The following is a 25,743-nucleotide window of genomic DNA, read 5'->3' as shown; positions in this document are numbered from 1 at the left end:
TATTTGGAAAAGGCTGGTTTGGGCATGTCTTATGATTCTTTGGCTGCATTCACTGTGAGTACCATCAACTCCTTTATTTCAATCATTTTCTAGCTCTAGATGTGGTAAATAAACAAAGAGGAAAGCCAAAGGCCACTTTTTACTGCTTATACCAGAAGTTATTTGAGATTTTGTTCAAGCTTCAATAGAAAAAAAGGTGGTTAGGGAGAGGCTGGGTGGGCTTGGGGGTGGGGTGGCAGTTGGAGCTAACACTTGGCTCTGTATTGTTGTGGATGGGCTCAGCAAAGTCGAAGGTAGCTACATGCTTAGAGGTTTCTATAATTTGCTTAGATCTAAAAGGAAAGCCTTTGCAAGTGACCAAACTGCTTAAAACAGCAAGACTTGGGGTTTGGTAAAGTGAGAAAGTGGAGAATAGCCCCACTGGAATCTTTGGCAACTGAAGCTTTAAAGAAGGTTATAAAACAATAAAACAGCCCTGGTGTGAAGGGGAGAGGGTGTGAGGAAGCAAATGAAGCTCTCAAGGAACCCAAACCCAGGAAGTCAGATGTCCCCACTCCCACAATTCCCCAACCACAGGGCTCCCAGCTCACGCTCCTGTCCCGGGCCCAAACCTGGGTGGGTCCTATCCCCTCCTGCAGTGCCACTCCCACCAGAGGGAGAGCCTAAAGGGAGGAGTGTGCTGTCCTGTTGAGAAAGCCACGAAAAGCGCTGCTCTATGGAAGAGTGTGATATTCTATGCTTGGGGGAGGTGGGGTGGGAAAGATGCCCTCAGCTCCCACCAACAGGAGTAAATAAAAAGAGAACTGACCCCCAGCATCCTTCCATAGCCTAACAGAGTTGCCACCAAACAGTGTGAAAATGTGTGGTTTTTATGATTCCAATGAAAAGAATGGACATTCTGTGTAAATTTGGTGAGCACATACAGATATGATTTCTAAATCAAATTTAGTTGCAAAAGTTCTCATATCTGCAAGTCCCAGTAAGCCCATGAAAGAGATCCCTCTCTACAAAGATCCCTTTGCATCCTAATTTCCACCTATTCTCCGTGCATTTCTAAACCCATTTCCTGATTTGACTTTCATTAGCTAGAAAGCAGGGGGCTGTAAGCCCAGACTGTGTATGGCATCCACCCCCCCACCCCACCCCGCTCCTCCATTAACAACTTAGGAGGGGTTTTTTTTTCACTTGGTAGCATTTGTTTTTAAAACATGAGTAAATATCAACCGTTTAAAAAATCGTTTCTGATCCTGTCAGCACTAAGTGAGCAGCTTTAAAATTTGTCCTTGTTAAACACTGTAAAAAATAATCAAAGTTTGAGGGGGTGGGAAAAGCTTTCTTTATTTTCCCTTAAGTTAATATAACAATTAGTCAAAGGATGTATAACTTTCTAGGCAATTGTGATGAGCTTTCTATGGGGGTGGGGTAAAAGTAAGGCGAAGACCAGGATTAGGACATGGTGTATGAAACAATGGCTGCCCTGGCACCTAGCTGGTTGGGGCTTAGCAGATACTTTTTTGAATGAATGGTAATAATGGATGGTGACTGGGACTTGCTTGCAGTCTTCATTGTGGCTTACATAAGAAGATGAAACTAAACAGCCTACTCTGTATATTTAGATAATAGGAAACAGGAAACTAGCTATGTGTAGGGAATGGGAGGAAAGAAAGGAAGACATTGAGGCAGGCATCTTCAATTACTTTCTAATCTTAGGACAGCCAGGCAACGTGATTAAGGAGAGTATTCACCTTCCTACAATCTTCCCTTGCCCCTCACCTCAAATCTCCCATGTACTGGGCTTCTGTAGATGAATGAGAGAGCAGATATGGGGAAAAGCAAGCTTGGTCTAGTACAGGGGTGTCAAACTGGCGGCCCACGGGCCGCATGCGGCCCTCGAGGTAATTTTTTGTATACTTGTCTTCAGTAGTTAAAGGGTTAATGAGGGAATTGTGTATACGGTATTGCCTCCATCTCCCCTAAGCGCTATTTTCTTCATAGCAATTTGTTATATTTTCATTTTATTTCAGAGCATCGTGGGCCACAAAAAATTACCTTGAGGGCGGCATGCGGCCCGTGGGCCGCCAGTTTGACACCCCTGGTCTAGTATGAAGGTTGAGCACCAGGGGGAACAGCAGACTAGCTTAGGCTAATTTGTTGGGGTTTTCCCAAGGACTTTCAATGATGGTGGTAGTGGTTATGAAAGAGGAGGTAGGGGAGGAGAGGTCAAAGCCTTCTTAAAAACCTGTAAGGAACTCATTTCTGGGTAAAGTGAGACTCTAGGCACTGTCCCTCCCCATTTGGCTGGAAAGAACCAGTCCTGGGAATTACTCCCCAGAGAGCTACCAATGAGATAGAGTCTCTGTAGGGATTCTCCTGACACACAAGCCAGAGCGGCTGGTAGGAAGGAAGAGGCATCAACTGCATTCAAAATGTAATGAGGTCTGCCTTCTGCCAGCCCTAATGGCCCCTGCCACGTGGAACCAGTAAAGAATATTCTAATGCTGACTTTTAAGAGTTTTCTTGCCCAGAGGTGGTGTTAAACTCTTTCCTTACACTAAATGTCTGCACAACCAGGATAAGTAGTTGATGGGACTTTAGATGAACTCTCCCTAGGCCAGGGATAAATGGAGGAAGGAGACTGACTGCCCAGGCCTGGCACTTAGGGACACAGGCTGGGGGTGGAACCAGAGAAGGGCTGATCAGGGAGTCCCAAGCAGGAGAGAAATATGATTCCATATTCCGGGCACTATGCTGTGTTACTAAAAGAACACTTCTCCTGCCACCTCCACCCTATTCCCTATAATTGACTCCACCCATTGGAGCTCTGGCTTGGTGTCTTCTGGGAAGAAAGGGTGACTGCAGAAGAAAACATCAATAGTGAGAGATGAGACTCAAAATAATGGGCCCTAGGGCAGAATCTCTGATGGTGGGGGCAGGGGCTGGAAAATTCTCCAGTGGTCCCAAGAAGGGCAGGGTCTGGGGTGGCCATCTAAGTCTTTTGAGAACCAAGAATGAAGGTTATATGGCATAGGAGTTGGGGGTGGTTAGGGGGCTACAGTGCTGCCCTATGCCATGGGCCCAATTCCACTTGACATGGTGGATAGCAGAAGAGACTATGTGCGTTTTGAGAGAAAATCTGACCCAGGTGGACTCCTGGTTAAGCCAAGAGAAGCAGCTTAGCCCAGGGTTACAGAGGCCCTCTTGGGAAAAGTCTATAGGCAGCAGTCACGGAAGCCAGGGTTAAGGGGGTGGAATCTGGTTGCAGGGGGTGTGCCCATGTATGTGGGTTATAGCCTGAGGTAGTATGTACATAGCCCTTTTTAAAAGATACAAAGAATTTCAAAATTGGAAGGGCTGGAAGGGCTGATGGTGATTTTGGGATAAGGCCTCTCCAAGACACCTTAAGCATCACTATGGCCCAAGTTGGGTGCTATGGCTCAACCATGGCCCTGGAACCCAAACCTTGGAACACGAGGGGGAGTTGGTCAGTCCTGGTCTCCCCTGCTGTTGCCCACCAGCCTTCTGTTTTTCCACCTTGCCCCAAATTTCAAGAAACTGAAAATAGAGTATTTGCCCAGGGGCTGTAAAAGAAGGTACTTGCCCCGGTAGTTATGATGCTAGATGGTGGTGGAGAAGGTGACTTCAGGAGGTAGACAGTGGGGCCTGCTCTCTGGAAAGGCCTGAAGCCCTCTGTAGAAGTCAAGGATGTGCCTGTGTGGGTGTGAGGCCTCCCCTACCTGATATCTGCCCACTGAGGAGCTAGGGCCACTTTCCTCCTGGTATGGTCCTGAAGTCTACCTGTAGACATGTGCCAGCCACTGAGACCTGAGAAGTCAGGGCCTCTGAGGCCTACTACAACAATAGGAAGAGTCCCACCATCATGTTCTCCTGGGTCTACTACTTCCTGTGTGACAAAGCCTAGGCCTCTCTTCTCTATAGAATTCAAGGATTGGGTGAGTAAACTAGGTCTCTTTCAGCTCTAAAAGTCTAGACATGATTGCTGGGCAGAAAAGGAATATTGATGATAAGGAACACATATTGAATGTTTGTTATGTGCTAAAACACTTTTAAGTACTTAACCAGTGAGTTAATATATGTAAAGCAGTTAGAATAGTGCTTGGCACATAGTGCTATGTAGGTAAAAATCCTCATAACAGGTGAAGGTGCTCTTATTATCCCTACTTTTCAAATGAGGAGACAGGCCCAGAGAGTTTTCCCTACTTGTCTAAGGTCACACAGCAGGTAAATGTTAAAAATTTGAACCAAGGTAATCTGAACCTACTCACCTCAGAAATCTCCAAGTTAGCAAGGGATCAATGTCACTTTCCCCAAATGGGAGCAATTACTCAACCTATGGGACAGGACATTATAAAACCCAATTAGAAAGGGAGCCCCAGGAACTATGGGGAGTCCTGAGTAGTAGAGGGAACTTGGCCCCTGGAGACAGAAGAACCATAAAAGAAGCAGAAGGGACCCTTGGCCAGTAGTTCTCAAACCGAAGTGTGCATCCTAATTACCCTTGGGGGAGACTGTTTACAAAATGCAGGTCCAGGACATTATGATATAGTAAGAAATCTGGCGTGAGACCCAAGAACCTGCATTATAAACAAGATTTCAATGCAGGCCTTCATTAAGAATCACTGCCTTGAAGTAGAGAAAAGAGAGAAAAGGAATGCGTTGCCAGGAGACAAATGGAGGATAGATCAGTGGGGTTGGATCAGAGCCAGTTGTTGAAGTTGGGTGCCACTGCTGGTGCAAGAAATGCCTCCGAAGAGCCCACCAAAGGGTGTGTAGGTGGTGTGGTAAACGGTAGAGATGGGCATCTGCAGAGTTCTCAAGTTGAAAAGTCAATAGGATAGGCCATGGCTCTGAGGGAGCCTCAAAGAAATTCAGACCCAGGTCTTGCTCTAGGTGAGCCAGGCTAGGCTAGGCTCGTCAGCCTGCGGGATGCGCCGAACTATGTGCTTTTCAAGGCTGCCCATTCTGGGTACCAGGGATTACGGGAAAGGAAAGTGTCAAGAACAGCAGCCCAGCAAGGGGGCCCGTTGGGACCCCACGAATTAGGCATGCTTTGCCCTACCACGGGACTCTACTTTCCTGTTCTTAGAAGCCCAGCACGCGAAAATCGCGCCCCCTCCGGGAAGGCGGAGGAAGTGAGGTGGCCTGCGACCCCGGAACCTGCCTTCAGGCGCCCGGGCCTCGGGACTGTCTCCGCTGCCCATCCCCGGATGCAGCCCCTGCAGTTGGGCGCTGCGTTGCCGACCCTCATCAGAGGCGGAAAGCACTTTGAGAGCCGAGGTGGAGGGCGGGGAGAGGGAGGGGCGTGGTCACGTGTTCTCCCCTTCCTCCTCCCCGCTCCCGCTCGCGCCCGGGGCAACTCTAGCGCTGCCGCAGCCGCAGCCGCGAGACGCTTGTCCTACAGCGCCTCCTCCTGGACAAGGCACCAGACAGCTGAACAGAGGGACTAAGCCAGGTCGGGAAACCGGAGGCCGGGACTTCTGCTTGGGGGCGGAGGTCTCCTCGCCCCAGAAGCTGTGAGCTAGTCCTGCAGTGTCCCCCGCGGCGGCCAGGAGGAATGGAGAGGGCCCTAAAGACCGCCTCCCACTGCACTCCCTCCAGCACTGACAACAGGCCCGCGGCCCAGGAGCGTGCATCCTCCATTAATTAGATGAGCCCAAGCGGAAAATCCCTCCAGTTTGTCCGTTCATTTATTTATTTATTTGACCGCTCTCCGCTGAGCCGCTGGCCCCCCGCAGAGCCCTCAAACGTGCTGCGCTGGCGTAACAAGATCCGGGAAGGGTACCGCTGAAGGATTGGCTGAAGTTTGGCGGTTTGAACAAACGCCAAGAGGAAAGGCTTTTTCCCCAAAGCAAAAGCACCAGGCTGAAAAAAATCTACACACTTAACTGAGGAACACACACACACACACACACACACACACACACAATCTTTTAAGGTGGGTGTTAAGTATATGTATGTGTGTCTGTGTTTACTTAACACCTTGAAAGAAGATTTGATTTCCCTTTGGCCACTAGCTCATACTTGTACAGTTTCTAAAGTACAGATTTAAATTGAGTGGGGTGGTGAATCAAGATGATTGAAAACGTAGTCAAGGGCAAGATGTTTAGCTATATTTAGATTGAAGGCTGGAATAAAGGAAAGATGAGTAGCGAATCCTGAGAGAGGGAGGAGTGGAGAGATCGGGTTATATCTTGCTCTGAGTCCACTCGCCCCTTCACCCCCATAGTGCTCTGCTGGTTGGATCCCCGGGCGGGCTATTTCACTGCACATGCGCCGCCGGACGCCGGGTGAGCGTGCGTGGCAGGCGCTTCGGGGCTGTGCAGGGCGGCGTGCGCTGCGCTGTGCGGTGTGCGGCACCGCGCACTGCTTCAGCGCCTACCTGCGGAGGAGCTTGGATGCCCTATCTCAAAGGGGCAGAAAAGATACTTTTCTTTTCCAGGAAAACCTGTATTAAGAGCGTCAACCGTCCTTTCTGATTTGCAAGCCATGTTACACAGAACCGGCAAAATCGCCATGTTGCCAATGAACACTCGTAAGGTTGTCATTTGGATCAGCAATTTCACATCTAGTCACGGAATCTCCTGAGTCATTAATCAAGGCGGCGAAAAACAACCTACGTTTAGAGACCACAACTTCTCCCTCATTCTGCAGAACTATCAAGTCTAAGGGACCAGTTCCTAGAAAGAGGGTATCAGTTCACACCAATTCCGGAAAAATGGCCCTAAAATGGATTTAAATCGGAATTCCGAGTTCTTGGTGGCTTCTTCTCAGCTTCCGGTGCCCCTGCGTGCCCTGCCCGGCGGCCGCACTGCGGCAAGGCCGTAAATACCTCTTAACAGCTGCCTGCCAGCCCAGAGTGAAATACTGTCTTTGTTCCGATTTCCCCTGCTTCTCGAGCTCAGAAAACAGAATTCTGGCGAAATATATTTATTTGGAGGAGCAGCTGACAGAAAAATGCGTTTGTTTTTCAGGCCTGGTGCTTGGCCACATTTATAATAGCGAGCTTTGCTCTTTTTCCTGGTCCTCGGGGACAGCGCAAGCCTAGCTCACAGCCTGACCCGTAGACACCACGGCCCAGATATGCCATCGGCTCCCTGATCTATAAATAAATAGAGGTTCAGGCCAAGGATGCTGAGAGTTACACTCCCAGGCTTGTGAACTCTTAAGGTCCAAGTGTTTTTTATTTTGTTTATTTATTTTTTACTGGGTTAACAGGGACAATGGGAGCATTTCCGGCAGTGGCAAAAGTGTTAACTAGTTTCTTCGTGGACTAAGTGACCTGAGTTCAAATGTGATTTGCAGATATTTATTCCCTTAGATGCAATCGACCATTTAGTTCCAATAAGCTCTTAATGCTACCACGGGGACTTACAAAGAGCCCTTCAGTCCTCCATATCTATCTGCCCATGACATCACCCTCTGCTGCGTAATCGGACCTGCAGTCTGCCCAGGTTTCTAGTCACTTGGGCGTGTTTAGCCACCGACCGAGCCCAGGGAAAAATGACTGAACCTCTGAACACCAGGGCTTGGTCATCATGGCCTCAGCTCCTCCCACCCCCACCCTGGTCGCAGCCGACTTAGGGGCTCCTTAGGCTCTGGAGCTGCCAGGGGAGGGCCTAAGAGCCCACGACCCAGGGGCCTGTTTTTCAATAGATCATGCTTTTTATCAATATGAAAAAATAGTCTCAACACCCATTGTACCATAGTAGAGAAGCAGTTACAAAATACAGACATTACAAATTTTAAAAACACTCACAGTTTCTTATTTGTGAGTGATCATTGTGATCCACAATAATTTCGCAGACGTCAACTAGCCACAAATCGTGGCCCTCCATTTTGAAACGAGGGCGATTTCATCGTTAATTGCTACAAAATACCTTTCTACAAAGATGTCATTTAATGTTCAGAAATGCTTTTATGGCCAACACGGTTACACCGGAATATTTGGGGCAACATTGTTAGATTTTGCCACTGGATGCTTTGAAGACCATACTCCACCATGCGCAGGTTCAGGCTATGCGCAATGCGGCAGATTGTCCAAAGGTTTTAACATTTCACAACGTGTCCACGAGTAAATAGGCAATAGGATTTAAGAACTACATCTTCAAGTACCTTTGAAAATCGGTGGAAGAAAATGGCTTTTATTTTTCAGCAAAAGATTTTCTTTTGACTCAGATAATGTTTCGGTTCAGTAATTGTGAAGTAGAGGGGAAAATATTGCTATATAATATTGATTTGTAGGCAACAAAAACCACAACAGGGTTGTATATTTAAAGAGCAAAATACACTTTTCTTATTATGGCAAATAAGAAACATATGCGATGTTTGAACTTAGATATGCTTCGCATTTCTGAAATGACTAATTGTTTTTTCCCCCAAAACATGCACCAGATTTTAGGATACTATAACCTACCAAAATATGCATCCATTTTGTGACATAAAATAATCCAAATTCACCTTTCAGATTATTAGATGTGGGAGGAAGCTTTCTTGAGTTGTTACCAAGAATTCACTAAGAACTAGAGAAACAGTTTAAAAATTAAAATATTTAAAACTCCATCCCATCACAAGGCCCAATAAACCATAAACCCTAGAAATTAGTCAACATCACCCAAAGTCTAGATTAACAAACCAAGCACATCCTGGATACACAGAATCCACCCCACCCCCACCCCAAGCCCCGGTCCTCAAAAAAACACCTGTTTGCCTCCCAGGTACCTCTGACCACAAACAAACCGCAGAACTCTGCTCCATATTCCAGAGTGCCTTTAGGGACCCCCAGCAAAGCTGAGACGTCCAGGAACCATCTACACATTCTTCCCAGGTTGGGGCATCGAGGGGCTCTCGATACAGGCAGTGGGATCCTGTCTACCGCTATCCACCTCTCGAAATCTCCACAGGAAATGGGGTTTCCCTTCGACTTCTGAGCTCAGCCAGACCCCACCCGGGACGCTTGGGGACACCTGCTTAGAGATGGAGTGATTAGGGAGCAGGGGGACGCAGACAGCCACCCCCAGGTCTCCGGGAAGCATAGGTGGCGCGGGAACGGGGCGACTCTTACCCGGAGACTGCCGATCTCGAGGCGGGGGTCGGCCGGGACGGCTGCTGTAATCCTTTAGGCGCTGCCTGGCTACACGCTCTATGGGCGGCAGGGACCCGCTCATGTTGGAGAGAACGAGTCGCGTCGGAACCGCGCGGCTGCGGTCACCCGGAGCAGGCCGGCTGCTTCTGGCGGGCGGTGTCGGCGCCAGCGGGGGCCTCGGCGCCTGGGGCTTCTTCCGGGCTCTCCCGCCCTCCGGGCTCCCCACCGGCTCCGGAGGCGGCAGCGGTGAGCCCGGAGCGAAGCCACGGTAAGGGCCAAGTTGGGCGCCGGGTGGGTGCCGAGGCCGCCGCGAACCCCGCACTCCTGCTGCCGACGACTGTAGCCCACCTCTGCAGAGACAAAGGTTAGAAAAAGAGGGGGTGAGGCTCTAGGAAGGCAGAATGCGGGGGGAAATTCGCCTGGGAAATCAGGAAAAGGGCCGTGAAGGCAAGCGGCGCCTGCACATGACCAGCCGCAGCCAATGACGACCGCAAATAGGTCATAAAAAGGTCTATTACCAAGTTGTAAATTTTCTTCAAACAAAAAGGAATTTACTGCAATTCCTTGCGGATTTTGCACGTACAGCTTGCAAGCGCCATGTTTTTCCCTCCCTCCCTCCCTTCCTTCCTTCCTCCCTCTGTCTCTCTTCTTCGTCTTCCTTCCTCCCTGCTCTCCTCTCCTCTGCTCTCTCTGCCTCTCTTGCCTCAATAGTTTCTGGTTCTCTCCCACCTTTTCTAGGAATTATTTTTTTCTTTTTTGGGATGACTCTATGTTAGAAGGAAAATGAGTGAGGTGTACGGCGGCGTACTGACCAGGCACTTAGATTGGTGATCCTGGCAGTCACCTCCCTCCAAATCTCCCCTTACAGGGGGCACTCGACTTCTCCTCCCCTCCCCTCCCAAAAAGGCCCGCTCTGGAAGGCAGCCAAGCACTTTCGGGTTTTGCCCCTCTAATTTCCTGGCAAGCCAGCGTCAGTGATCTTGCACTGGAAACTGAGGATCTGCAGGCCAAGAAATCAAGCTCTCCTCCCTAACCCCTCTCCAACATAAGTTGGGATCCCTCCCGTTTCTTGGGGTTTCTGGGGTAGGACAGTCACCAACCAGCTCAAAGGCTGGAAATGGTTTTAGATACTTGTCAACTTCTCCAAAATAACAGTTTGAGCCCCCAATGCCTGGCCTTTATCTGGGCAGAAAACATCCTCCAGGTCAGCCCTGGGTTAGAGGAGAAGCAATCTTTCTGAACTCCCTCTGAAACCCCTTGCTGTAAGTCTCCCCTAAGTGCAATTCTCATTTCTATGGAATTTAATTCTAGTTTTCCCCTCTTTTCTGGCCCCCCAAATGTTTGTCCATTATAAAGCCTGCTCAATGCAGCATTGAAGAGGAGAGAGGCTTCATTTATTCAGGAAAAGAGGGACTCCCCGGTTTTATCCTTGGGGGGAAAAAGTAATTTTTTCTTCAAAGGCAGGGGTCACATCCCCTTTTGCACCTCTGATAGGAGTTGCTCCAGTGAATCTTGGCTGAAAGTAAATGTCCTTGGCTGGCCACAGCAATTCCCCCCATCATTAATGCATGGGCATGGCCATGCAAGCTTCAAAACCTGCCGGAAAGAGGTAACTCCTCCCCCGCCCATCCTTTCAAGGACACTGTCTTTAGACTTCTAATATGTTTATAAATATTTACATTGGATGTCTGTGTGTAAGTTCTCTGCTATTTAACATTCTCACACCCAGTAACTAATTAAGTGGATGTGGACTTAAGCAGGAAGTACACAAAACCCTCTGGAGATAGCCATTTATATTCCTTGAAAAAGTTCTGATGACCTTGGATGTTTCTGATTAAAGGACTTCTGTTGCCATCTGTCAGCAAAAGTCATATTCTTTCTAGAAAAAGTCAGTGGGTTTTAACTTTGCTGGAGGGAACCATAGCAGCAGCCAAGGTCCATTAAAATGTTCTCTCTCTTCCCCCTGTTCACCCCCAGATGTCCAAGGATTCAGCAAACGGGGGAAGTAAAAGACAGAAGTTTGGATGTGAAATAACACCTTCTGCACTGAACAATAAGAAGACAATGTTTTTCAATACACAGAAAATGGGGCAAGCTGTTTGGCCTTCCCTAACTAGAACATTTTATTTACACTGGTTTATTATACATGTGGAACTGAAGAGGGATTGTTCAATTCTAAAATTTTCTGAGACATAATCTCAATTGTCAATTTTCCTCTCTCCAAATAAAAGCAGAGTTTTATGACCCTCCTTTTCAACTTGGGGAAGAAAGGCTAGGAAAAGACTCTCTGCACTGAAAAGGCAGCCACATTTGCACTTTTTCTCCCTGTGCAGAGGTAAGGGATGTCCTGGGCTTTGTAGAACCTCACAAAATGGCAGTCCCTGAACTGACTTTTCTCTAGGAAACATTGAGACCCAAACCCTCTTTTGTGTTTCTGGTCCTTGCAAACTGAGAACCTAAATCACTTAGAAGGCTTGGTTCTTTCATTCAGTGTTAACATTAGAGGGTCCTGTTTTTCTCTAAATGGTTTACAGACCTCTCTAAGAAGATTCCCTAAGCAGTCCAGGGCAGAAAAGCAGTTGCCTGTGTTTGCAAAGGGTTCTTTGAAGGTTTATGCAAATTTCTGCAGCAAAAATGTTTGCTCGTTTGTTGCCGCAACCTTCAAATGTTTACAGATTTGAGCCAATTAGAAAGGCACCTTCTGCTCTCGTCACTGTGAGTCTGTCTGCATGAAACACCAGGATGGTGGGTTTCTAGCCACTGTAAGAAAAAAAGGTGGTGAGTGTGTGTGATGTGTAATTCCCCAAGCTCTTTATTTGGAGATAAATCTATGCTTTCCCCATCTACAAAAGAAAACATATATACCTACATTTATTACCAACACTTTTTGCACATGTGCAATCTATGTGTATGTACAAATCTACCAAATATATACCAAAAACCCCCCAAATTTGTATATGTACAAATACTCTCAAATATACCAGGAATTGCAACAGAGTCTTTTTCTATACATGAGCTACAATTTTACCATGTGGTTAGGATGATGATGGGGCCAGAGGTACAGTACTTACAGAGCAGCATAGAACACAGAGGAAATAAAGACGTTTTTACCTCCTCTTCGTTCCATTATTTCATCCATCCACACACCAGGTCCCCTACCTGATTTTTGCCCAAATCAGTGGCTCTTAAAAATATTTGGGGAGTATTCTTAAGGCAGCAAATTGTGCTAACAGAGGAATCCCTTACATGGAGGGCAGCTGGAATTTAGCCAGCACCAGTCTCTGGCCAGCTTGCCGTCCCCTCACCCCCAGGCTGTTCCTTAGCCATCCTTTAAGGTACTTGGCATCCTTGCTCTGTGTCAACCAACAGCAGAGTCTCAGGCAGCACACAGTGCAAAACGTTTCCAAATCCAGCATGCACGTTCGCAGCTGTCTCCCCTCGTGCAAATGTTTCTTAAGCCCTGAGCCACCCGTGACTTAAAATTGTCTTTCCTGGCTCAGGTCAGCTAATGCCACAGCTACAGCCTCTTCCATGGATAGAAAGTCAGGTGGTGATTCGCCGCTGGCCTGATCAATGCCAACATTTCCCTGGTCCTTGAGGTCACATGCAAACAGCCCGCAGATGCCTGAGGGGGTCATGCAGGCCTAATACTATACGATTCCATTTTCTTACCTCTGCAATAAATGCCACTCTGGAAATTAAAATGTACCTCTTTAAAAATAAACGCATCTAGAAAAAGCAAAGAGCTCTTCAATGTCTACCTGACAAAGGTGCTTTCCCTTCTGCAGGGAGAAATGTTAGTTTACTTGAATTTCTCCTGTTCTCTCCTACCCTTCTTCCCCCTCCTTTTCTCTCATAAAATGGCAGCTGCAGGAGCAGCCTCTAATGGAAAATGGATATCTTGTTAATAACAGATCTCAAACCCCAGCATCAGTGTGGGCTCAGCAGAATAAGCTGTGGTGTAACCTGGCTCCGGGTCGTCCCACTGGGCCTACAACTCGAGTCCTTTGTGAAGTTCAAAGCTTTCACAGTATCTTAGCAAGGTTATTTGAAGTAAAATGAAGCTAGGATAGCCTAGCCAGTCCTCTCTGGAATGAAAGAGAGCGCCCCCTCCCCTACATTTATTTATTTATTTTTATAGCATGGGCGCATATAACCCCCCACCTCCTTTTTAGCAAATAGAAGCTTTAGCGGGGCATTGCCTTCAGTGAGCCCAGACAATTGTTTCTGACTCAGGAAAAGGGCTATTTGCGGCGCTCAAAGACACTAGCTCTAGAAAAAGATTCATTTCTTTATTAAAGAGCTAGCTATGTTCTGGAGCGGTTGTTTACACTCGGATTTTTCTGCATTTGCTCTCAGGGTTTGTTTCAAATAGGTGAGACCATCCTGGAGAACAACAGAGGACGTACCAACCGACATCTGAGACACACACTGCAAGTTGGCTCAAAATGGGCGTGCAAACAGAGCGAAGGGAATACAAATAAATATGGCACCTACTAAAAAACGGAATCGCAGCGGTGACTACAGCATAGAGACCTAGCAATTTCAGGCGATACCAAACGCGGTTCAAAACGAAAGCAAGTTGACAAAGCAGAGGCATTCCACAAAGCGACTTGCCAGAGTGAAAAGTTAATGAGTGAAAATGTTATAATTGGCTTTTCAAGTATTCATTCACTCTAGATGATTACATTGCCATAATTTGTATAGATTATAGAAAAATCATTAAATGTCAACTTTGACATTGCCCTGAAATTTTTGTCACTGGCCCAACATTTTCCCCAAGTTTAAGGAAGCTGCAGAGCCGGACTACACATTACACTCTTCAACTAACATGTGCTTTTCAAATATTTGGCCCAGACTTTTCCCAGAGATACTACATTTACAAAATAAAGAAACCTTTTAGGAGTAAACAAAAGCACCCGAATCATTATTACAAAAGCAGAAAGAAAAAAAACATAAATAATACATTTTAATCAAAATAAAGTAAATATTCTGCAGGCATAATTTTTTTAAAAAAATTAATAAACTTCTTTTAATTTACTCACCATAAAGAAAAGATTTAAAATGTTCAAGTGCACTTGTTTGATTAATAAAGCATTTTATATTCAATTATTTAGTGCTAATCATTAGGAAGTTTATGTTGTTGAGGCAAATCACTAGCTCAGACATTAAAAAACTACCATTATAAAAATATCGCTACAAGGTAAGATCAAATTACCCTTATATAGGACAGCTCAAGTGCTGCTTCTATATCACACTAGAAACTTTTTAAACACCCAAATCCCTCTCAAAGAGCAGAAACCTCAAGAGCAGTGACATGAAGGTAGCTTGAAATACAGGTAGTTTTTCCAACAAGAAAATTGGTGGTATCCACCAGCATATGTTGATCATTAGCTTTAATAGTCAATGGTAGAATTTTAAAGGTAGAATTTAATTCGTTGGGCCTTCAGCTCTGTCTTCCTCCAGCTCTTGGGCTTCCTTTTTAGTTTCCCCATCCTTCACCTCTTGTCGCGAAACCGGGAACTTGTCTTTGTTGTTCTCCTTTTTCCATTTCATTCTCCTGTTCTGGAACCAGATTTTTACCTGTCTCTCGGTGAGGGCTAGGGCGTGGGAAACCTCGATTCTTCTCTTTCTGGTCAGATAAGGGTTAAAAAGGAATTCCTTTTCCAGCTCCAGGGTTTGGAAACGACTGTAGGTTTGTCTTCCTCTTCGTCTACCAGGAGCTGCTGATTAAAACAAAAGAGGAAAATAAACGTTTTTAAAAATGTAATGGTGCCTCTGCAGGTTGTTGGACGTTTCTGGCATGGGTCTAAGGAATGAAATATGCACAACTCTCTTTAGCTGATATATACAGGATGTGCAGGCAAGAGAGAGAGAGAGAAGGTCTTCACAATTATTCTGTCCCCATCATCTTTACTTGGTTTCTATTTTAAGAGGGGGAAAGTCTGTAGTACGTTATGAATAATATGTAGCTACACAAGAAGTAGTAGAGGGAGAGGAAAGGGGAGTTTTAAAGCTAGAACGTGAAATAAAAGATTTCTCCCCTTCTCCCCGCTTAAAAAAAACGGCGTCCCAACCTTGTGGTCTCATCCAGGGAAACATTTGAGAAGGAGACGAGCTCTGATTTAAGTGGTCTGGGTCCTCGCCAATATTACCACTGGACGATTTACAGTCAGGATATTGTACCAGCTCGGCCTCTTGCTGGGTCGTAAAAATCGGCTGTCTCTGTAAGTTATCGTATCCGTAAAACTTCGCGGGCTCCCCGTGACAGGCAATCCCGCCGCAGGGGGGAGGCGGAGGCGGAGGATGCGGAGGAGGAGGGGGGACGGCCTGGTAAGCTGCGGCCGGGCTGCCCCCGCCGGGGTGGAAGTAGTCTTGGCCCGGGCCCGGGACGCCCCCACCACCGCAACCCGGCCCGGCGGGCGGTGGCGACGGGTGCGGGTGCGCGTGCGCCTGCGGGGGTGCGTGCGGGAAGCCGGCGGCGCTGTTGCCATAGAGCTGCAGGGCGGCGGCGGCAGCGGCGTGGCGGCCGCCGACCTCAGGCGCGAAGTGACAGTCGTAGTAAGTGGGATTGATGGCCTCGCCCACCGCAGCCGCGGCCGCGGCGGCCGCCGCCTTGTACTTGGAGTACAGCGGGTTCACGAAGTACGAGCTCATCGGGGCGGCGGCGGCCGGGGACCGAGGGAGGGCGGCCCCGGGCGGGCGGGCGGAGCGGAGCAGGCAGGGAGCGCGCCTCTGCGCGGCTGCACTGCCGCGGGGGCCTCTGGGGCGGCTGCTCACGCCGCTGGGGCCGCCGGGTTACGTTGCTGCTGCTGCCGCCCGCCCGCGCGTGGCCTCTGAGGCTCGGCAGCCGCGGGCGCTCGTCTACTGGGCGCTCATGCCCGGCTTTCGAGCCTGCCGCCTCGGCCTCGCGCCGTCTCTCTCGCGGGTCGCGGGGCCTCACCCAGCCCCCACGCTCACCGCCCTCCCGGCCTCTCTCTGCGCGAGCCGGCTCGACCGCAATTTAATCGCCGACGCCCCGGGTGACCTGCCCTGCTGCCTCCAGTTTCCTCTCAGGCACCAGGCGGCCCTGTGCGCACCGGGACAAGAAAAAAAAGTGCGCCCGGCCCACGGGGACACTCTTTGGCTTCGGTTTACAAACCCCCGCTCTGAAGGGAAAAGAAAAAAAACACCCTCTGCCCGCCACCTCTCACCTCGCCCCCCCCGCGGCCCCCTCCCACCGCTCTCGCCGCCGCCGCCGCCGGGGCTGCCGACTCGGTGCGCCCCGGCGAGGCATTTTCGCACCACGCCACTGCGCGGAGAGGGAGCCAGATGGGGGCGAGATAACCGCGCGGAGGGATCCGAGGCGATTCCGCTGCTCCTGATGGGACGCCTCACACTGGCCGGGAGATGCCTCCGCCGGCCTTAAAGGGGGCCCATAAAGCCGCACTGCCAAGGGTTCGCCGTGCCCCCGGGGCCGAGGGAATGTGGGCAGCGGCCGGCGGGGCGGGGGTGCAGCGGTGCCTTACACTTGGGGAGGTGAAGGGGGGGCGGAGGAGGCAGGAAGGCCACTCCCAGGAGGGTGCAGAGCAAATGACTCCCTCCTCCGGCCCCTGGAGCAGCCCCGCAGAAGTTGGCTGTGGCTTTTGCACCTCTGGACATGCGGGCGCAGAGCAGGGAACATGGTCAAGCAGTGTAGACGGAACGGACCGTACTTTTTAAGTTAGATCCTATCCAAGTGGTTTGATTAAAAGCCACAAGGGTGACCCCCAAACCTGGCATTATCAAAGCGAATCTAAACCCTTTTCCAGCCGAGCGGGCCTTGTGGAAATGAGATGTACATTTACCCTTGACGCACTGCATGCCTGGCTGAGGCTCCCAGGTTAATTGATATTTAATGGAAATCATGCCCATGAATATAGTTTCCATCATTTCACCCTTGATAGACGTCAGTACCAAGCGCAGGGGGGAGGCTGAAGAATGTGGGGAGGGAGGCATTAGCAATGCTGAGAGAGTAAGTAGAAAAGCGGACAGAAATGTTCCAAGGCGGGAAGGAGGACTAACGCTGGGGTGCGTGGTATTTCCTCGGGCAGGACGCGCGGCTCCCGGGTCTCAGCCCCGGTGTGGAGCGGACCAAAGCAGGCAGTGGCCCCGGGCGGAGCACGGGAGACCGACGCCCGTGAGTCCCCCCATTGAGCCTCCGGGCGGGCGTTCGGATCCCGCCGGTTCCAGGCAGCTGCAGGCAGCACCCATCTCCTGTTAACCACTAGTTCATCCGCCAAACCTGTGTAATTACTGCCAAGAGCAGGCGCCGGACTCAGTTTTAAAAGTTTCTAATTCTTCCAAAAGAAAAAGAAGGTTCATCCTAGCATGGGAGCGACGAGAAAGGGAACCGTCCCGAGGCATGTGAGCAAGTCGAGTGTGAATCGGAAAACATTCCTGATTTTTGAAGCTCGCTCTATAGCCGCTTTGCGTTACACCACCAACCACCTTGTGTCCCCCACATATTTTTCCCCTCTCTGCTCCCGTTTTAATGTCCAATAAATGTAATAGGTCTCTGTTGAGTTTCCCCTCACCTACTTGACCATTTTCCTGTGTTCTTTGGGTGACAAGGTCTCTTTCCTTTGTGGATAATCCATTATGAGGACGCCAGGCCACGGGCCTTGGGAACCAACCTCGAAAACATGCCCTGAGCCCATCCAGGATGTTCCCGCTAACGATGAAACACACTACCGCCAGCTTTTCATGCCAAATGCAAATGTCTAAAAACCCTAGACAGCCCCCAAAAGACGCAGAAGGCGAGTGATTTCAACTAACCCCACTCCCTGTGGGTTGTCCCAGCTTCTGAGTGCAATCCTGAGATCAGTCCGGGTGGACTAAATATCATATTTTGCAAATGAAGAAAATAAGGTCGAGATGGAAAGGCATAACAAGATAATAATGTCTAAGACTTTCAATTGCTTTTAACAGGGAATGGCTGGAAATGGTAAACGGATTGCTAATAAATCTCCAGATGATAAAGTCATACTTTATTTAGTTTTTAACTTAGTAGAGTGCAGGAGACTTGTGTTGTGGGGGTGCGGGTGTGTGTGTGTGTGTGTGTGTGTGTGTGTGTGTGTGTGTGTCTGCCAGTTATCTCCAGGTGAAACTTCCTTTAAATCCTAAGGCGATTGAACCAGGTTCTGACAGTTAATGATTTGTATTCCAGTCTTGCAAGTACCCAATTAAAAGAGTATTATTTTCAACAAAGGCTTGGAAGTAACTTTGTAATCGTGCCTTTTTTATTTCACTGTTTGGTGTGTGTGTGTGTGTGTGTGTGTGTGTGTGTGTGTGTGTGTGTGTGTGTGTGTGTGTGTGTGTGTTTAAACACTCGATAAAAGAGTGGGTTTTAAAATGGAATGGAGAAAAGGGAGAGCGAGCCCAGATCTCAATGCAAGGCACTGCCTAGAACTATGTGGTTCCTGGAGGATTAAAAGGAAATACAAATACTACAAAATTCATTTCTACACATTCTGGCCTAATTAAGAAAACATTATTACAACACAACATTTCCTCTTGGGACAAAACACTTAGTTTTTCTTTCAAGCATTTTATTTATAATCTGAATGGCAAAAGAGCGCGATAAACTTCGCAAATAAAGATCTATGCTTTTACACGCTTCTGTTTTGATAGAATGCATTAACTTGCCATAACATTTTATAGTTTCAGCTGTGCCATAGTCCAAATTTTCTGAAATCCTGACTAAGCCAAAATTTTATACCTAACAAACATGGCTGCAGAATTTAATAGTGAACATTGCTTCTTTTATTTGTTAAATTTGTCCTAATTTGGAATTAAAAATAATATTATAAATATTTTTAATCAAAACCTTCCTCCACCCCCAACTCTTGCTTTACGAGATCACAAAGTGGAGCAACGGCGCTCTCTGGTGGCCAAATGCCACCTGGAGCCGACTGAGCTTGGCTTACCTTTATTCGATTCAAACTAATTCCAATCTTATTCTTTAGTTTAACTGGGGCTTGGATCGCTGACACTAATAATGCTTCATCCCTTTGATTGTCAACAAGTTAAGAGCAGCAAACGGGCTCCTGAAAGCCAAAGATATTTGTGCTCCCGAGAGCTTCCAGTAGTTTTTTTTTCAAAAGTTTCCAACCCTTCTTTTGCCAGACACAGTAGGTCCCCATTCTGTAAGCACCCACAACTATAGGTTGGGCTAGATTTAACAAAAATCACAAGTTTCTAAATATCAACTGCAACAGGATTTTTTCCCCCCAGAGGAGCCAGGCACTTCAAAACCTAAGAAATTATAGAAGTTAATTTTGTTAAGTTTTTCTTTTAAAACTGTCACTCAGTGTTGACTCATGAATATTTGCTATTTTAACTTTGTAATTTTAGTTCTTCAGGCCCATTTCGCTGGGCAATGGGGGACGGGTATCCAGACCAAATTAAAAGCTTTTTGCTAGATCTCTGAGTGGTCGTCTGGAAAGGCTCGGTTGGGCCGTGTTCATTGGAATGTCTATACACAATAAAGGAGATTTTAAGTTTACATCAGAAGTCACAGAATGAAATGAAGTGACTAAGCATTCCACTTCAATTTTTTTATTAAAGCAAAGACTTTAATCAGCTTAGGCGTTTCCTGCGAGATTAACCTTTTTTCTCCTTTTCAAATATACTTTCCTCCAATTCAGCAGTAACTATTATATTTTCTATAAGCAAATAGATACAATTTCCAATAATATTTTTGCTATTAAATTTGGAGTGGAAGGTCAGATTTTTTTTTTTGTAAAAAGGCATTTAAGTAACTTCATCTTTTCCAACTGACCATGAGGCTGGGAGACCCTCGACCCGAGTAAATGACCCAAGATCACTAACTCTCCCATCCCCAAATAAGAGGCGGATTTAAAAACAAAAAGAACAAGCTAGACCACCGCCATAGTCAAATATTATAAAGAGGCACCCACCGTAGGCTAATTCTAATACCTGGACCATTTTAAAAATCAGAAATACATCACCTCCTCCTTCCTACCCACCCCCATTTTAATTTCCTAGGTGCGCACACCTCACCGGGCGTTCCCAAACCCCTGCCTTCTTAGTCCAACGCAGTCTTGTTTATATTTTATTGTCCGGATTTTAAGACCCAGTTTTGTCTGCATTTTTCCTTTCCTCCTACAAACACAAACATCAAAATGAGATGGTTTCAAAGCGAAGCGCCGGGCCTGTCGTAAACTCATTACCTCCAGACGTCTCGCCGGCTCGATGGCTTTATGACACCTTGGCTCTTCCTGTTTTCAAAGACCCCTAGGTATCGGGTTGGCCGCAGGGGTGGGGGTACGCAGCACCTTCTGCCGGATCTGGGCCTTGGCTTTCCCTCGCCTCCCCCCTTTGCTTTTCCTTCAAGTCCCCTCTTTCATCAGGAACCCCCAAAACTCTGTCTTCGTCCCTGCCTTCCGCCCAGCCCAGGCCGCCCGGCGCCGCCGCCTCTCGGGTCTGCAAAAGCTGTGCTGGGCCCGAACCCTCACTTACAATGACCTTCATTTTAGCCTCTGAATGAGGCCCTCAGAGGGCCAAGCTGGGGGCTAAACGCGCACAGAAACTGGGTAGGGGAGAGGGGGCGGTGAGGTGGAGGTAACTGCGGAGGAGAGCCTTGACCATTTTGATCTGCTAAGGTCACTTTGTGCTCCTGTGGGGAGGGGCGGAAGCTCACAGCCTGACCGGTTCAGCCTTCCCGGAGCCAGACAGGCCCGCCGTGCTTCAGGAGTTGCTCCAGAAGGCAGAGTTGGCCATTCCCTTGTTTGGAGAGGTGGGTCGATGGCTGTGACTACATGACCAGAGAGACACATGGGGTACGGTGTGCCAGCGCCCCAGCAAGAGGGTGCCTGCTTTCTGAAGCCTTTCGGCTCCTCTGGGCACTGCTGCAAGGCTGACACTGGTTCCAGGGCACAGAGTTCGCTAAGGTGATGGAAGCAAGCTGAGGGAGAGATGGGACCGCCAAGCCGCTCCCCCCGCCCCCCCCCATACACACACGGTCTTTGCTCTACTGGGTCTGCCCACACAAAGGGAGACTCGGAGGGAAATCAGAGCAACCTCTCAGGTGGAAGGACCCCTGGTTTTTAGCAGTGTCTCACTCCCAAAGACGGGGAAGGAGTCCCTGAGAGTGATATTTTGCAGAAATACAGAGAAAGCAGGCACACAGCGTTAAGGGCCAGCGTCTGGGCTCCATTTGATCAGGTCAGCATTTATTGGTAGGAAGCGGTAACATTTACAACTGGTCCTCAGGCAGGAACCCGGAGGGCCTACACCCGCGGCCGCCCACGCGAGCCGAGCCCTCCCTGGGGCAGCGGCTCCTCCAGTGCACTGAGTAACCCCCACCCCGCTCCACCGGAGGCCCTGGGCTCCTCTGTCTGCCTCCTTCCAGGTCTCAGTCGAGGGCCGCGGGCTCCCTGTGGAAAGGGGGCTTTCATAACCGCTGGGCTACCCGGCCACGCCTCGGAGAGTCTCCACACTGCCGTCGCTCTGCCTTCATGCTCGGAAGTGGGGCGCGTGTGGCCCCCTGCTCGAGCAGAGCTGGGGTCTAAACTACAGCACTTTTAAGAAACATGGAAGACATTTACAAAGGAGAGGGCTGCTCAAGCCAGCGTACACTCACAAAATACAGCATTTCCTAAGGAACCAACGGGGCAGGAAAGGGAGGGCACGGGACAGGGCAGAACCCCAAAGCCACTTGGTTTCTCCAACATATAAGCGAGCAAATATAGAGTCCCCCAAATACCTCACAGAGACCAACCACACAGTCACTTCTACCTAAAGGGGGGTGTGTGTGAAATGTCCGTATCGCGGAGAGTTTCTGGAAATCAAGCACCCACAAAGAAAAAACCCCACTGCCTTTGCAAAACAGGGCGGTCCCGCCGGCGCCGCGACGGGTCAGTCTCCTTTGGGACATTTCTCCTTGCTCATCTTTTTCATTTTCATCCTACGATTCTGGAACCAGATTTTGACTTGTCTCTCTGTGAGGTTCAGAATCCTTGCCACCTCGTAACGCCGGTCCCGGGTGAGGTACATGTTGAAGAGGAATTCCTTCTCTAGCTCCAGCGTCTGGTATTTGGTGTAGGGACAGCGCTTTTTCCGGGTGGAGCGAGCGTGGATCCAGTTTGCGGCGGGGTTGTCTATGAAGAGGGGGGTTTGCAGAAGGGGAGCGAGGGGCGGAGGGGAGGCAGGGAGAGACGACAGGGTGGGGGAGAGAGGTCGTTAAATTAATTTCACCAAGGATGGTCGCTTTTCACAACTTGGGGGAATTATCATAAAAAACCTTAATGCCCGCGCTCTGTTTACCGTACAAACCGCGCACCCAGGGTAGGTGGTTATGGGAAGCTTTTTTATGGATGTGTGTTGCTCGCCTAGGCTAAGGTAGGCGTCTAGACGTTTTTATAGGTTAGTAAAACTATCAGTTTTGCACATTCGAGCCTTACAGGTTTCGGCAATAAATCAGGGGGCAATTTCTTTTGCACTTACTTGGGTCAAGTTGCTGCTGTGGTGGCTGCGGATGCTGCTTCTCCTCCTCCTTCAGCGGGCAGCCGGGGCTCGGGTGGTCGCTGCAAGCCGAGGGCTCCGACGAGCCGCCTGTCCCGGCCCCAGCCCCGATCCCTGTCCCAGGCCGGGTCCCCCCTGTTGCTGCTGCCGCCGCCTTGTCCCGTAGGAACGAGTTGCACGAGAACTCGGGGCCGCCGCTCCCCTGGGATTCCCGGGCCGCAGAGCACTCAGTCTGTTTGGATGAGGAAGACGAGGAAGTGGAGGAGGAGGTGGAGGTGGCGGCGGCGGCGGCGGGGGTCGGGGCCGCTCCGGTTTCAGGCTTAATCCCGTAGTGGCGCCTGTTGGGTGGGCCGCTGGAGCCAGGGCTGGGACCAGGGCCCTGGCCACCGCCGCCTCCACTGCCGCCGCCGCCGCCCGCGCCGCCCGGGAAGCCGGGCAGCGGTTCCATCCAGGAGCGCATGTAGCGGCTGGGCTCGGAGGCTGCGGCAGCCAGGGGCGGCGGGGGCACGTATGGGTGGTAGAGGCCGCTCATCGCCGCCGCCGGGGGCTGGGCGGGCACCGCGGACCACGAGGCGGAGAACACGGCCGATTTGGGGGCAAAACTACACGAGGCAAACTCCGCGGCGGCGGCCGGGCTGTCGGCCACACCTGCGGGCCTGCCCTGCGCGCCGGGCCCAGGAGGTCCGAAGCGCGCGGCGAACACCTCGTCGCCCTCATGTCCTATGAGCGAGTCCACGTAGTAGTTGCTGAGGGTGCCACTGGAGGACATTTTGAAGCACCGTGCGCTCCCACCCAAGGTTACACTGCCCGCCGCCGCGCCGCTCCCCGCCGGCGCCGGAGCCGCCGACTAGTTCGCAGGCTGCAGCCTCCACCATTGGTCGCGCGGCCCACGTGATCATATTTACCAATACCAGGAGTAAATCAGTCCGCTAAACTGGGGGCTGCTGTGATTAAAAAAAAAAATCATCATCATCAACATAAGCCATGCAATTAGAGCCCGCGGGCCCCGGACAGTGCACCGGACTTGGCCCAGCCTGGCTCGGCCAGCTCGGCGGCTACTGGGACCACACGCCTGACTGCGGTCGGAGGAGGCGCTGGGGACTATTTGTTCGCTTCCTTTTGCCGCCCTTGGTCTTGCAGTTCGGTCCCGTCGCTGCCTCCCCAGCGCCTGGGCTCCCAGCTACCGACTGCGCGTCCTGGGCTCACCGAGAGTTTGGGCACAGCCGGGAGCAGTCGGGGTCGCGCAGGCCCGGTGCGGCCCCAAACAGCCCGGCCTTCAGAGTCGGCCCCCTGGCGCCCGAGGGGAGTTCTTCTCCCTGTGCCTCTCTCCCTACCCAAACCCACCCCCTCCTTACACATACCCCCCCACACCCACACCCCCCCACACACACACACACACGCTCTCTCACAGCTTGTCGTGTTGTTTAAAACAGGTGGAAGACCTCTGTAATGATATTATGCCTTTCAATAAAATTTTTATGAGGTGTATTTGATTATAGATTAATGTGTCCCTAATAAAACGGACGGATGGAGCAGCTTGGAGGGTCCCCTCCCCCTACCACACTCACACACGCCCGCGCAGCCACACACACCCCCGACGTGAGGCTGAGCACACGCCGCGGCCCGACGGGTGAACTGGGGCGGCTTTGACCCGCGGGCTGGGCGCAGCGGCGGCCACAGCCGGAGCTTCTGTCTGCCCTCGAAGCGGCCGGCAGACTGGAGAGTCGGCACCGTGCGGACAGTGGCGGCAAGGGTGCCTGTCTTCTCCCGGGCTGCTAGAAAGGCCCTGGAAGAGAACATGCCATAGGGCAGAACCCAAATGGTAGCGCAGGCCCGCTCCCACCCGCCGCCCAGACCCTGCCTCCAAGAGACCAGTAGCAACCGCATCTCCCCGGGCAGGGCCGCTTGCCTGGTTCCCACTTAGAGGCCTCCAAGCGGATGCCTGAGATGTCTTAAAAATGGCCTGGTCCTTGTGACCACTCTTCCGAATTCTTTTTTCTTTTTCTTTTTCTTTTTCTTTCTTTCTTTCTTTCTTTCTTTCTTTCTTTCTTTCTTTCTTTCTTTCTTTCTTTCTTTCTTTCTTTCTTTCTTTCTTTCTTTCTTTCNTTTCTTTCTTTCTTTCTTTCTTTCTTTCTTTCTTTCTTTCTTTCTTTCTTTCTTTCTTTCTTTCTTTCTTTCTTTCTTTCTTTCTTTCTTTCTTTCCTTTTCTTTTCTTTCTTTCATCTTTCTCTTTCGCCTTCTGAGGCAAGGCTAGGCAGCCTTGAATCTGAGGGAAATGCCCATTGTCACTCCCAAATCCATGGTACAAAGCCTCGGAAGCCCGGCTGGGAGCCGAAACAAAAGCAGGCGGGAGCCGGCGGCGGAGGATATATTCCTCGCTCTACAAGTTGTTCAGCGCACCCTTAGAGGGCTCCCAGCCCACCTTGAGCCCCAAAAGAAGGTGGAATGACTACTTCTGGCCTGATTGTCTTTGCCAGTGGCGTTCTGATTTTGTTCCAGAGTTGCTGCCTTTGCCTGTAGCGCGGGTTTTCCTCCGAGACATGGCCCCCTGTCAACAACTAATGGAGCTCCTCACATCTCGGAGGAAACGGAGAAGTCAAAATTGGCCACCTTTTCTTGTCCAACCAATGGAGATCTGGGCAAATAGATTCCAATGTTTCCAACCTGGCATTCATTCCAAGCCGAATCTCTCCCACCCTTAGGAAATGGATCCTCTAAATAGTTCTGTCTTGGAACTGGGGCAGGTTCTTAGTTTTGAGGAGGATGTTTAAAACTCTGAATAAATATGGAGTCTGCCAAAGACTCCCTGGATGGGGGCTCTAAGGCTTAGAGCCCCTAAATAGATTGTTTTTAGAAATGAAAACGGTTTTTTGTGAAGCTGCTTGAAGCTGTTGGAGACTCTTTGAAACCGCAGCACAACCTGGGGTAACGAGTTCTGTCAGCAATTCTCCCCAAGGCCTCTCCTCCCTTCTCCCTGGCAAGACTAGATAAGTCTGGAATCTCTTGGGCTGAGTATCCTGCAGCATATATACTGGTGAAAGCTGGAGTTTTCTGAGCCATGGTGGTAGCTGAAACACTGGACTTCATAGGAAGTCACGTTTATTTGCAAATTGTCTTTTGGTCACCCTTTATACATT

The 25,743-nt window shown here is 49.7% G+C and overlaps 2 protein-coding genes across 3 annotated transcripts; both read right to left on the bottom strand.

Annotated features, from left to right (window-relative positions):
• Positions 1 to 14,118: 14,118 nt before the first annotated feature.
• On the bottom strand, positions 14,119 to 16,626 carry HOXD8 (homeobox D8). Of its 2 annotated transcripts, none has more exons than XM_019630883.1 (2): positions 15,178 to 16,626; positions 14,119 to 14,823 (listed from the first exon to the last, which is right to left on the bottom strand). In XM_019630883.1, exons 1-2 carry the CDS (start codon positions 15,755 to 15,757, stop codon positions 14,531 to 14,533), a joined length of 873 nt encoding a protein of 290 aa, XP_019486428.1. In that variant the 5' UTR covers positions 15,758 to 16,626; the 3' UTR covers positions 14,119 to 14,530. The 2 variants fall into 2 exon arrangements, with proteins under 2 accessions (XP_019486428.1, XP_019486427.1); XM_019630882.1 differs by having other exon boundaries at positions 14,140 to 14,826; positions 15,178 to 16,619.
• Positions 16,627 to 21,117: 4,491 nt separating this feature from the next.
• Positions 21,118 to 23,910, bottom strand: HOXD9 (homeobox D9). The gene is made up of 2 exons (XM_019630887.1): positions 22,589 to 23,910; positions 21,118 to 22,242 (listed from the first exon to the last, which is right to left on the bottom strand). Exons 1-2 carry the CDS (start codon positions 23,373 to 23,375, stop codon positions 22,001 to 22,003), a joined length of 1,029 nt encoding a protein of 342 aa, XP_019486432.1. The 5' UTR covers positions 23,376 to 23,910; the 3' UTR covers positions 21,118 to 22,000.
• Between the last annotated feature and the right edge of the window lie 1,833 nt (positions 23,911 to 25,743).

The sequence above is a fragment of the Hipposideros armiger genome, unplaced genomic scaffold, assembly GCF_001890085.2.
Source record: "Hipposideros armiger isolate ML-2016 unplaced genomic scaffold, ASM189008v1 scaffold_964, whole genome shotgun sequence".
Lineage (NCBI taxonomy): Eukaryota > Metazoa > Chordata > Mammalia > Chiroptera > Hipposideridae > Hipposideros > Hipposideros armiger.
This window is presented reverse-complemented; position numbering and strand designations above follow the sequence as displayed.

Excerpts from the sequence above, each read along its gene's own strand:
- HOXD9 (XM_019630887.1), bottom strand. The coding sequence starts at position 23,375 with ATGTCCTCCAGTGGCACCCTCAGCAACTACTACGTGGACTCGCTCATA. Across the intron at positions 22,243-22,588 it reads ACAGCAGCAACTTGACCCAA|ACAACCCCGCCGCAAACTGG; the intron begins GTAAGTGCAAAA and ends CCCTCTTCATAG.
- HOXD8 (XM_019630882.1), bottom strand. The coding sequence starts at position 15,757 with ATGAGCTCGTACTTCGTGAACCCGCTGTACTCCAAGTACAAGGCGGCG. Across the intron at positions 14,827-15,177 it reads TCCCTGGATGAGACCACAAG|CAGCTCCTGGTAGACGAAGA; the intron begins GTTGGGACGCCG and ends TGTTTTAATCAG.